Genomic DNA, 13,605 nt, shown 5'->3' on the forward strand with positions numbered 1-13,605 from the left:
TAAGATTCCTCCCTGCTCTAAGAATCTATGATCCTTTGATTCCATAAATTTAACTTGTGTAAAAGAATATAGCTTCATTACAAGCAATTTCTACTTTTTGCCATTTTGCCAATGTACATTTTTAGGTATCTGACAGTGCCTTAAAGATGCCAGAATTTTGTTTCTCATACTAATAATATTTTCTTTCTCAGCTTCTCCCATTCCCCAAAATAACCCAAGTAACACAACAAGACAAAACCCCAGACTTAGAGTGAGAAAGACATAGGTTCAAATCTCACTTCAGATACTATTAATTGTATGACCCTAAGTCACTAAATCTCTCTGGGTCTCAGTTTACTCATCTATAAAAAGAGGGGGTTGCACTAGACTTGAAAAACACTTCCAGCTCTAAATCTATGATCCTATATTCCTGTTTTCAGAACATAAACCATCCACAGTCATTATTTGTCCTAAACCGTGTGTTACTGCCATCTGATGGCAAGAGAGAACTTCAGGTTTACAGTTAAAGGAAATTGTGCGGAGGCTCAAATGTTTTTTTTAATCCCCCCAGACTGTAAGTTACATGACAACAGGATTATATCTCCTCTCCCCACTAAGATTAGCACACTACTCTATTCACATTAGGCACTTGGTAAATGTCTGTGCCTCCTCATCCTGGGCAGCTCTCTTCCAGCAGGTCTTCTTGTAAATCACTCAAAGAATGGACCTAACATGTTAGATGCCTTTCCCTAGGGTCTCTGTGAGTTGCCATGGCCAAACTGTTCATCAACTAATATCCCAACTTTCCGATTGGACAACTAGCTAGGCTACATCTTAGACCACCAATACTGTGACCAGTATTCTATTTCTGAGCTTGGTAGACAGGGTCACCTCCATGCCACGAGGAGGCGAGGCAATCCTGTAAGACTTCAAACAGAAGAACCCTTCTGTTGCCCTACACATTCTTGAGGTCAAAACCTATGAAACAGCTAAGTAAACTAGTAAATTGAGACCAGACATATTAAGGCAACTAAATTAACAGATATCGCCTAGCATGTCTACATAGCATAACTAATCTTTTAAGAGTGAATCAGCACTTTAACGGTTCTTTTACTCCACTGTCAAATAGAAATACACACTTGAGATTAGCGTAATTGTTAGCATGATAAAATGGTAGCCATAATTTATAACGCTTTTTAAAAATAACTGTCATTGTGAAAACTCCAGACACTTTTAACTTCACCTTTATCTTACTATTCACAATTTTTCAAGTGTCATACTCTCTGGTTAGCTTTCATTTCTTTTTCAAAATAGTCTAAATGTTTATTCCCCTAAGTACAGACACGCAGTCATACATGCTTTGATTCTAATGGTAACAGTTCTCTTGGCAAAAAGCAATGTTACTGTGAGAACAGCCTTTCAAAGATCTTAAGTTCCTATGCCCAAAGGGCTATAAATCTGTGCATGTGCTTTGATCCAACAATACCACTACTAGCTTTAACCCAAAGAGATTTGTTTTAAAAAGGGGGTGGGGGGAAGACCTATTTGTACAAAAATATTTGTAGCAGCTCTTTTTGTGGAGGCAAAGCATCGGACGCTGAGGGGATGCCCATCATTGGGGAATGGCTGAACAAGCTGTGGTATGTGATTGTGATAGAATGTGACTGTATTGTAAGAACTGATGAGCAGGTTGATTGCAGAAAATCCTGTAAAGACTTACATGAACTGATGCAGAAGTGAGCAGAAGCAGAAAACTGTACACAGTAACAGCAATATTGTGAGATGATCAACTATGAATGACTTAGCTATTCTCACCAATATGATGATCCAAGACAATTCCAAAGGACTCATGATGAAAAATGATATCTGCAACCAGAAAAAGAACTAAAAACTAATGGAGTCTGAATGCAGATCGAAGCATACTGTTTTTCATTTTTTCCTTTTTTTGGGGGTGGGAGGGTCTGCTTTTTTTCTTCACATGACTAATATGGAAATATGTTTTGCATGACTGTACATGTATAACTTATACCAAATTGCTTACCACCTCAAAGAGAAGAAGGGGAGAGGAGAGAATTTGGAACTCAAAATTTTAAAAAACATGTTAAAGATTGTTTTTACATGTAATAGGGGAAAAATAAAATACTACTTAGAATAAAATAAAAAATTTAAGTTTTTTCTATGATTTCACTGCAACTATCTGATAATCACTCAGTCAGGTTTCTAAGTCTTTCTTTAGAAAAGAGACTAAATCAATCCTTCTAGAAAGGGACATCTATCCCACACTGTAATGGATTCATTAATAGCATTCTTTGATATTATTAAAAGTAATTACCTAATCTCATACCTATTAGATTAGATTCTCTATAGCTATACCTATTCCCCATATCTATTGGATTCCCCCCACCCACCCACTGGAAGGAATGTAGGAAAAATGAGACTTTAATGTACTGCTGGTGAAGCTGTGAATTGATTCAACCATTCTGTAGAGCAATTTGGAGCTATGCCCAAAGGGCTATAAAATCATGCATATCCTTTCACTTAGCAATCTCACCATTAAGTCTATATCCCAAAAGAGATAAAAAACAAAAAGGAAAAGAATTTATAGGTACAAAAATATTTATAGCAGCTTTTTCTGGGGTTAAAGAATTAGAAGTTTAGGGGATGCCCATCAACTGGAGAATGGCTGAACAAATTGTGGTATATGAATGTAAAGGAATACTATAGTACTATAAGAAATGATGAGTATGATGCTCTCAGAAAAACCTGGAAAGACTGGTATGAGCTGATGCAAAGTGAAACGTACTGTGTGCAAACTAACAGCAACATTGTGAGATGATCAACTGTGAATGACTTAGCTATTCTCGGCAATACAATGATCCAAGACAACTCTGAAGGACTTGAGACGAAAAATGCTATCCATCCCCAGAGAAAGAACTGTTGTTGGTGTCTGAAAATAGATGGAAGCTTAATTAAAAAAAAAAAAGTAATTACCTAGTTTCAATTCTTAATAGTTATTTTAGTACAGTGATTTTCATTACTTATCTATGGTATCAAAACCAAGCTTTAAAACCAGACAAACTTTCCCTCACCAGTTGCACTGATGTGTATATAACAACCCCAAAGGCACTACTACCATTTGATAAGTTCATGATTTCCACTTACTCTTAACTTCCTACCATTTAGATGTACAATGACAGGATTTTCCCAAGATCATGCTTGTTGGTACTCCAATTTTTAAAATGGAAAAATCAGCAGTTTTTGGAAAATTCAAAGTTACTTTAGGAACTGAGGAAGATCAGAAAAGGTGCTAAACTGCAGTTCACAATAATTAATAGACCATCCATGTTTCATGGATAAAACATAAAATGGAATTAAACTTTGAACACTTGACTTATTATACTTGCTTGATGCTCAAACTGCTGGAGGGAAGGTAAGGTAGTCAGAAAGACATTTTGTATTTAGAAAAGTCAAAAGGAGAAAAATCCTTACAAGAGGTATACAATCCTATTCCTCTCCTTCATGGCTTTAACTTGATGGTGAAACCATACCATGCACTGGCAATGTGCAACTTAGTAAGTATGCCAATCCCCATCAGTCTTACTTAGAATTAGTAAAACAATTTTCTCTTTATGTAAAAATGTTGCTTCTAATTGTGACAAGTATACATATATGCAGTACAGATGTGATAATATGCAACTAGCAATCCCTTCCATGTTGAATTACATGTAAAAACTATTATTTGATTTAAAGCTACAATTATTATACTTATGAGCCTGCCTGTTAAATGCTCACTCTTACCAACATTATCACCCTAATGCTATCAATAAATCTGTCATGTCCCTGGGCCATGAAAAAACGAAACCTAGAAAAACCAGAAGCAAGTATATACATGAAGTAGACAGTTCTCACTTTATGGAAGTGGACTGATCTGCAGACCTCTACGTACAGCAATTTTTACGTAATGCAAATTTGCATGCAGACCCGGGGAAATGAGGGAGGCAGAAAAGGGACCATCCACCCACAGAGGGACAGGGGCCAGCACAAGGTTCTAGAATAGGTAGGGGTAGGGCACAGGGAAGCAAGAGCAGAAGCAGGAACACAAGGGGGCCAGGCCAGGGTGGGAAGGGAGCCAGCCTGAACCAAGAGGAAGAACACTGTGGGGAACAGACATGTGGGGGCCAGACATAGACAGGAGAGGATTAGCAACATGGGGAAAGGAGGAAGGGGATAGACACATAGTACCTAGCAGGGATGGACAGAAAACAGGGGCTGGACATGTGGGCAGAGCAAGGCAAAAGTCTCCCCTCTTTGCCAAATATCTCAATCCAAGCCCTCAGTCCACAGTGAGGTGGTAGAGTGTCAGTTCTTCTGATTTCACTTGGAGAGGGTTTGGTTTTGTTTTGTTTTTTGTGCAGGGGTGGCAGGCCTTAGCACCTAGCAGAGGGGCAGAAGCAGACAGAAGGAGTACAGTACTGTTCTGTAAAGTTAATATAGATTTTTTTTTTGGAATGTGGATTTCTTTCAGAATTCTTTACATAAAGTCAAATCTCCATAATGGGAAGGTACATAAATCGAGAACTGTCTATATATGACAACGCTCTAATTACAAGGCAATTTGTCTAAAGAAGAAAGTCAGCATAGTACTATACAGTGAAGTTAACGTGTTCTTTTGGAATTCTTTCGGAATTCTTTATATAAAGTCAAATCTGCGTAGTGCAAATGTACATAAAGCAAGAACTGATTGGGAAGCTCTGGTTTGTCTAAATACAAACATTTGGACCATTTTGATCCAAAGAGAGGCAGCCTATTTTTTCTGGGAATTTGATCAATATAAAACCAGTGCACAGTCTAGAATCAGTGATATTTTTCATCCTGTGCCTTTTTTTATTTTTTACACTTTCAGTAAGATCTTATTTTAGGGGTGGGGGGAGAGGAGAGGCTCTATTTGTACCAAATGCTTTAAATACAAGTAAACTATTACCTTTTGGCTGCCCTCCCATCAAATAGGCACAAAAACAATATCACTTACACAATGTTTATTTGTGTGTTTTTTTAAAAGCATGAAGATTTTTCAAAGTAGAAAAGTGTTTTTTTTATTCTCCATTCCTCCCTCCGACCAAGTTTACTCTAAACATGCACAGTTAATGAATTTCAATATTCTATAAACCTAGAGCATTATTCATGCTCATTAATGAACATTACTAAACATGCAGAGAAAAAAAATGAGCTTTCAGAATATAAAAACTGCAGTCACTTTTCTTAACTTGAGACTACTTTAATCATAATAAAAAACTAGCCCTGTTACTTTCTAATACATGGAAATTTGTATACTTCTGAAGTTTTTAGAGGGAGAAATCTACAAAAGAAATTTTACATAACTGGTTATTGAATCTGGAACAAAATTTTTAAAATAAATTAAAGAGATTTATCAATGTGATGCCATTATTAGTTAAGTTTCATATTGCTCTTAGAGGCATCAAAATCATGACGGTTAAAAATCTATTTTAATTAGTGCATATTCAGATTAAATGCTTTTATTCTTTTTGAATAGGTTTAATCTGTAAAGAAAAAACACATTATAGATTTTCTGTTTTTAATTTAATTTTTAATTTTAGTTAAGTTTAATAATTCAGTTTGGATTATTTTTCTTTTATCCTCATGCTTTTAAATGGTGGTTGGTTTATTATCTTCAAAATATGACAATGGTTCAGAACCCTTTAAAAATTCTTTTATTTAAATCATGTTTTCCAAAAAAGAGGGTTCTGGGTTAGTCGCCTTTGAAAGTTTTCATACCTAGAAAAGAAAGCAAACACAATTACACGTAAGAAAACTAAAATGGTATCTTACCATCTGCCAAATTATGCACAAGTCAGGGCACAGCAGAAAATGAAAACAAGTTAGCAAATAAAAAAGGGGGAGAAGCAATTACCTGGTAAAAAGTTACAATCGGGTATTTTAATTTCACCGGTATTCACTGAATTTCAAATCCAAAGCAATCAGGGACAATAATAGTAGTAATGTTAATAGTGGACATTTATGTTATTTGAATGTTTACAAAACACTTTACACACACTTTCTTATCTGATCCCCCAAACAACCCCACTTGAAGTAGGTGCTACAAGTTTTATCTCCATCTTACAGATGAAGAGACTTAGCTGTTTCCTCGAGTGGCTTACAACGGTTACAAAGCTAGTAAGAGTCAAGAAGCTGGACTAGAATATAGGTCTCAACTCCAAGCCTAGGTTCTGTTCAACTCCTACGCCACCCATGCTGACAGAACTAATTATTATTAATGGCTGAAATGTATGTAGAGCTTTAAGGTACAGAAAGTGCTTTGCCTTTACATACATTACCTCATTCCAAAATGTTGTCCTACAAGGTATAAAAAATATGGAACTTGAAATCACCTAGAACTATAGATTTGGTAGCAAACTACAGAAACATAAAAATGCCACAATGTAGCATATCCTGATATTTATGAAGACCATTACTGCGTCTAAATTGTAAATTCTTATTGAAGTTTGATATGACCAAATTTTAAGTCTTTCTAGATATGTCTTCAAAGTACATGTAAATTAATTTAAAATCTTTAACACAATATTTCTAAGAATCTCCAGATAACATTTCTGGCTTTTATGTGTTAAAAAACCCTCCCTGGTTTTAAAATCCTCTAGGGCAGTAACCACACACATCTATGCACGGGAGTCTCTCACATATACCATTAATCAATTTTGTGACGATATGACATCAAGGGAAACAACTTTATAAGATGTAGCTCCATGTCGAGAGAAAACCAGAGCTGTGGCAAGGAGCACAGATGTGAAGTCAGAAGACTTGTATTCAAATCCTTTTACTTACCACCACATAACCTTGGACAAGTCACTTAACATCTCTATGATATGAGTCAGGTGGACTAAAGTAATGTTGTCTACCTCAAGTTAGAAATGGGTTACCCATCCCAGTGGCCCATACTGACTTAGAAAGCCACTTCTTAACATTATGTTCTATTGTACAGTTATCCCCTCCACATCACAGGGGTTAGGGGCACAGCACCTCTGTGATATGGAAAATCTGCTTAAATTTTTTGGCTCTCCCTTCGTACCAAAGAAGATATTATACAATACCATACATATATTTTATGCATTTCTGAGTTTCTAAACTTTTTCTGTGTCACCTACTGGCCTTCGCATATTATCTCTGGCTTCTGCAAAACTACCAAAAAATTCCCATTTAATTTCTAATGCCAACCCGTAATACATTGTAACCATGATGGGAAAAGTCACAATGTGGAAGAGCTAACTGTTTTTGTATTTATTTTGTTAAATAATCCCAATTGCATTTTAATCTAGTTTTAGCAGCACCAGGACTTGTCTGATACTCTGGGCTAGAAAACATTATGGTATAGGGGGAAAAGTAGTAGCTTTGAAGGTAAGAGGCCTGGCTTTACCTGTGTGACCTTGGGTAAGTCACTTTACTTGTCTGGGTCTCAGTTTCCTCATACAATGAGCATCTGGACTCAATGCCTTCTGGGGGTCCCTTCCAGCTCTAAACCTATGTTCCCATGGTCTTATACTAGGATGGCATGTGGGAGAACCACCTGGGAGATAAAGTGCTAAGCACAAGAGTGTAACAAGGACAGGGTGGTCATGGTAGTGTTTATCAACCATGTGTGAATAATATTATCATAAATGAGCGTGGTTGGCACAACTGTACTAACTCCATAGTACCTAGTTTAACATCATGCAAGTAACCAGCTAATGAGTACTGTTAGTGATGAGTTAAAGACAATTTCTTTAAAAGTCTACTTGGCTATAAAATGACAAGATCAACAAAAAACAGAATCATAGAGATTATCTGACGAGTAAAATGAGACCCAAAGGTCAAATAGTTAAGAAAAAAACTCTAAAGCCATCTACTCATATCTCATTTTACAGATAAAGAAACTGAGGTCCAGGGAGATTAAGTGATTAGGTCATGGTCACATAGATAGTTTATTTCAAAGAAAGACTTGAAGCCAGGTCTTATACCTCCAAAGTCAATGTTCTTTCTACTGTAATATGCTCTCTGGTAAATGGTAATTTGGGGTTCAATCACGAGTCCACTGACTCCAAAGTCAGTATTCCTGACAATATAGAATACATTCATTCCCTCTGATTTTACAAATATACAGTCAGGAAATAAATGTTATTAAAAGTGAAAACATATATTTTCACATACCATTTCAGAACCACATTTGCTGGAATGAAAACTTCAGATGGATTTGGTGTCATCTGGGCCTGAGACACAGCAAATGATGAAGCAAAATTGTAGAAGTTGTCCAACATCTTCTGAGTAAACTGAAAAGCAAATCAATAGTTTATGAATTACTATGCATGCTAAAAATATACTGTTTATTTGGTTCTTCAACTTTTTTATGTATTAATAATTATGTCTAATTATTTATTAAATGAAATGAGATTCCTTTCTCATCTTGTCAAACAGTAAGTCTTGAACTATTTATTACTCATGCCCCAAAGTTAACTGCAATCTTAAAATGTGGGCATCTTTCCCTTAAATAGGTTTTAATAGATTTATTTATTTTCCAGCATGCTATATTGTTCTAGAAGTCATAAGTGTTTCTCTAGTACTGTCTTTATAATTCAAAAGCAGTCCTTATCAAGTAGTTTCAACTTCCAAACTTACAAAATTTTAAGAATGTGTAGAAAAAGGAAAAGAAAATGTTTTTTCCAACATAAATACTCCCAGCCCTTAAAAAACAAACAAACAAAAAATAATCTCAAAGCTTTGCCCAGGACAGTATAAACAGTTAATTAAACTAGACACTTAAGTCACAGAGGTGAAAGTTAACTAAGTCAGGTGCTAAGTACCACTTTTTTGACCACTAGAAAATTATTCTCTTCCCCCTTTCACAGAAACAAAAATTCAGCATCAAATGCCAGCTGCAGGCAACACTTTTAAAAACTTTATAGTGGAGGATCCTCCTTAACAAGAAGAGAATTAGAAAAAGTGCTTCCGAAAACAATCATACTAAAATATCTATGTTAATAAGAGAAGGAATTAATTCTAAAATAAAGGGGAAGGAGGGGACAAGGTGGGAGAGTGAACAAAAAAATTAAACTATTTGAGCTATTATTAATGGATAGCAAATCAAATAACAAAGGCATATATTTGGGAGATACTTTTTATTCGAAATCAGTTTGAGTTAGAAAATTTGAATTTTTTATGCTTTAAAGAAAAAATATTTTAAATGGATAAAGAACAAAATCTTTCCCCCAGTCTAACAGGAATAGAAATAGGGACTGGATCTATAATGTCACTAGGGTAGGGGAATCCCTCATCAATGCAGTCTGAAAGTTTCTCTAAGACTTGGTCTCAGACAGCCACCTACAACACTTGCCCCAGGTCACATAGCCAAGAGGTGTCAAAGGCAATATATGGACTCTGCTTTTTCCTGGCTTCAGGGTCAACTCTATCCATTTTGACCCACTGTCTCTTTTAAAAAATAAACCATAAACATACAGGTTTCCATTTTTTAAGTAATTAAGTGAATTTGCATCACTTTGTGAATAACAGCACAAGAAATACTTGCCTACTATGTTATAAACTCATTTTAATTCACATACTTTATGAGAATTTATTTGTTGTTTTCCTTAATACGTCTGCATTAGATGCTATTAATTTTTAAATTCAATAAGCAATGTGATAGCATATCACAAAAAGAACCTTTTTATATTTAACACAAAAAGAATCTCTTCTTTATACTTAAATCCTTTTTCCGTATTCTAACTTTGAAAAGAGTGCATTTTTAGTGTTCTGATCTGAAGTAGATAAAAAATACTACAGATCTTCCCCTCCTCAGTTAAAGCAGAGTGCTGATGCACTCTGATGCACAGGACTTTATAACATGTCAGAGACTCATAGGTCTCAGCCCCTGACAGGTTTGTGTAAATGTCAGTTGTGACAACATTCCACTTAAATTCACATGACTAATCTTCCGATCTAAAAAATTAACACACTGGATATTTCTCAACTGATCAAAATACTTGGTGGGAAAACAAGTAGACCAGTTTCTAAATGCAGAGCTTGTTAACTAATAATTTGTGATTTTTTAAAAAATGTTTAATTTGTACAACTAACAGGCTAACATTTGAAGTATGCGAAATTATTCTCTATTTTCATTACATTACCTGAGTGAATGAATCAACCGATGACACAGCAGCACTGCCCACAGGAGTCAGCTGGGCCAGATTATCCAGTAATTCCACTGAAATGCCAATCTGTGCAACAGTTGGAGTACGGGTAATATTCATGGCTCCAAAAGGATGCTGACTGCCTTCCCCTGAAAGAAATATGGCAAGTACAGGATTACATTTATGATAATACTGACCCACATACATTAACAGATCTGTATAACATGGTAAAAGTTTGGCCCATATATAAAAGTAAGTAACAAACACTTTAAGAATACTAGTCTATTGTTTATATTTGGAAGCCAAAAAAAAGGGTTGAGTTTTTATAGGTTTTCTTACATCAAGAAATAGTTTTTCAAAACTCACAAAAATTGCTTTAAAGTATGACATACATGATACTAGAGAAAGAAACAATACTAGGTCTATGGGATAATTTCCTAAATCTACAAAATGTTGTATAGCTCTTCATTGCTGATCGTTTCCTCTAACAAAAGATAATTAAATTGTCATCATGAATGGTCAACAGCAAACATTTTTTACTATCCTGTAATTAGGTAATTTTTTGGACTGCCCATGTGCTAATACTCAAGGATCAATGAATCTGCAGTTTAGATAACTTAGTCCACCACTCTAGGGGTAAGTCTAAGATTCAGAAAAATAACTATGGCTTAAATGACTTTCCTAGGGTCAAAAGCAAGTTAGTATCACAGTCCAGACTTCAACCCACGTCTTCCTGACTCCAAAGAGAGTTATTCATTTTATCCACTAGATCTCATTGCCTCTTTAAAAAAAAATCATTTTTAGAACTTAAACTACTTTATTTTCCTGACATCCAAAGTTGACTCTCCATTATGTTTCTAGACCCCTTCCCTCTTAAATGTAAATCACTAGGTGCTCACTGAATGCATGTTAATCTTAATTAGTTTTCATCTAAACACAATTTGATAAAGTCTTTTATGTTATTCTTATGGAAAAGATGTAGGCTAAACAACAGATGGATTTAGACCTAGCTGAACAGGCTTCAAAAAGAAAACCCAGACAACTCTCCAAGTTAACTAATTCTTGGGAAGTGGTCTCCAGCAGAAAGCCCAGGGATTTTGCTTAGTCCTGGGCAACTTAATATTTTTATCAACTATAAATGATTTGAATCAACTATCAACATAGTCTACAGATGATGCAAAGATTAGAGGAATAACTAACACTCTGGATATCCCCAAAGTCATGATACAAAAAGAACTTAACAGGATAGAAATAAGTTGAGCAATAGGCTGAACCCAATACAATTAAATTTAAGAGAAACTTGTTAAATCTTACACCAATGTGATTTTAGGTTGAATAAAGGAAGCTGTTAACATCCAGAAATAAGGAGAAGACAGGGGCAGCTAGGTGGTACAGTGAATAGAGCAACAACCCTGGAGTCAGGAGGACTTACTAGCTGTGTGACCTTGGCCAAGTCACTTAACCCCAATTGCCTTGCCTTCCCCCCTCCAAAAAAAAAGGGGGGGGGGGGGAATACAGCAATAAGGAGAAGATAGTCCTCCAGAATTCAACCCTGGTGACACCACACCAGAAGTATTATATTCTATTCTGGACGCTGTTGTTGTTTAGTTGTTTTCAGTTGTGTCTGACTCTTTGTGACCCACTCTGGGGTTTTCTTGGCAAAGATACATTTTACAGATGAGGAAACTGAGTTCAGTGACTTGCCCAGGGTTGCACAGCTAGTAAGTATCTAAGGTCAGATCTGAACTCACCAAGATGAGTCTTCTTGACTCCAGCGCCAGTATTCTATTCACTATACCACCTAGCTGCCTGTCATTTTACAAATGACATTGATAAACTGGACAGCATCTAGGTGAGATGATGAAAGAAGGGCCTTGAGGACTAGCAGAAACCTCAAGGATTACAGGAATATCCAGTCTGGAAAAGAGCAGACTCAGAGGGGATTTGATAGCTATCTTTTAACATCGAAATCCTTCAGCTGGAAGAAGTTCTACTTAAGGCAGACACAGGAGCAAAGAACGGAAACTGCACGAGGGCAATTTAGGCTCAATGTCAAGAAAAACTTCCAAACAAGAGTGATCCGTAAGTGGATATCCACAGAGGTGTCTCAGCAAAGGCCAGATGACCCCATAGCAGGCACATTGTAGAGGGAATTCTCTTCTGGGGCCTGGACTAGATGGTCCCTGAGGTCTTTTCCACTCTGAACTTCTGTGGTTCTATATACGCTGGTGTTAGCCTATGACGATTAATCATAAAGGTCAATCTGCTGGGGGGAATTCAAAAATGCTTTCCCAAATACAGTGCCCTAAATAAAGTATCTTAATAAATGCTGGTGAATAATTCTTAATTATCTCTTTTCACAGATTTGGATTCACATTCTATATGAATATATGCTATGTTTTATGCTATAGATGTTGTATGTTACACATAGCTCTTCATCTCTAATGTAGACAACAATAAAAATCATATTTATATAGTGCTTCAAGGGTTTACAAAGGCCCCTCCTCACAAAAACTCCACGAAGTAAGTAGAACAATTATCATCCTTTTTACAAAGGAAGAAACAGGCTGAAAAGGTTAGGCGACAGAGGGCCAGAGGGGTGAGGTGACTTTCCTATGATCATGCAATGTTTCAAATTCAAGTCCCCTAATTAAAAATCCATCATTCTATTACCTTGAACTACTTACCCATAACTCTTAAATGTTTAACAAAAGTATAAAAATGGAAACATGGGACTCGAGAAAAATAGTTCAAAGAAATAGATACTCTATGGGTGCAAACTTCAACACTTAAAATTTTTTAAGCTTTACAAATAAGTGAATTTTACCAAAGAAAAAAATCTTGCAAACAACTAGTTTAATTTTGAACAGTTTTAATATTTCTACATGATTGGTTCATTTTGAAATGTCATGCAAATTCAGAATTTATGAGACATGTTAAGATTCTTTTTTTGCCTCATTTAGTAAGCAGCATCCAAAGCATCCTATGACGGGGAGGGAGAGAAGGAGAGAGAGAGGGAGAAGGGTAAGGAGGAAAGCTCTCTACTGCTATCACTAATGTGTGTCTAGAAAGAGACATGTTAATTCTTGGAATCTTTACTCTAAAAACTCTTAAACCTCAAAGCAAATGGGAGCAGTCCAAAGAAGGCTCTAGGAGTAAGGGGAGGATGTTTGTTAGCAGAGACTGTTTCACTCTTTGCATTTGTATCCCCATAACCTGACACAATATCTTGCATATTAGGTGCTTTAAAGATGCTTGGTAATTGACTGTTAGTACAGAATTCCACTCTACAGAGATAGTATTAATTCTCGAATTAAATATTCTGCTTTCGTGTCAAGGCAATGAGAAAGCCTTTGCATGGCTTGAAGAAACATCATACAGGGTAAGACTGACACACCTCCTCAGTCTCTGGTAGCACGGGATCTGCAAAGTCTAC

At 36.0% G+C, this 13,605-nt stretch overlaps 1 protein-coding gene across 1 annotated transcript in view; it reads right to left on the minus strand.

Annotated features, from left to right (window-relative positions):
* Positions 1-5,692: 5,692 nt before the first annotated feature.
* The window catches only part of HIKESHI (heat shock protein nuclear import factor hikeshi), a 40,190-nt gene continuing 32,277 nt past the window's right edge, over positions 5,693-13,605 (minus strand). The window contains exons 3-5 of the mRNA XM_036742715.1: positions 10,167-10,318; positions 8,197-8,315; positions 5,693-5,772 (exon numbers count right to left, since the gene is read on the minus strand). Coding sequence (XP_036598610.1) covers positions 5,718-5,772; positions 8,197-8,315; positions 10,167-10,318 — 326 coding nt within the window. The 3' untranslated portion in view covers positions 5,693-5,717. The remainder of the gene's footprint in view (positions 5,773-8,196; positions 8,316-10,166; positions 10,319-13,605) is intronic.

This window comes from Trichosurus vulpecula, chromosome 2 (assembly GCF_011100635.1).
Source record: "Trichosurus vulpecula isolate mTriVul1 chromosome 2, mTriVul1.pri, whole genome shotgun sequence".
Classification (NCBI taxonomy): domain Eukaryota; kingdom Metazoa; phylum Chordata; class Mammalia; order Diprotodontia; family Phalangeridae; genus Trichosurus; species Trichosurus vulpecula.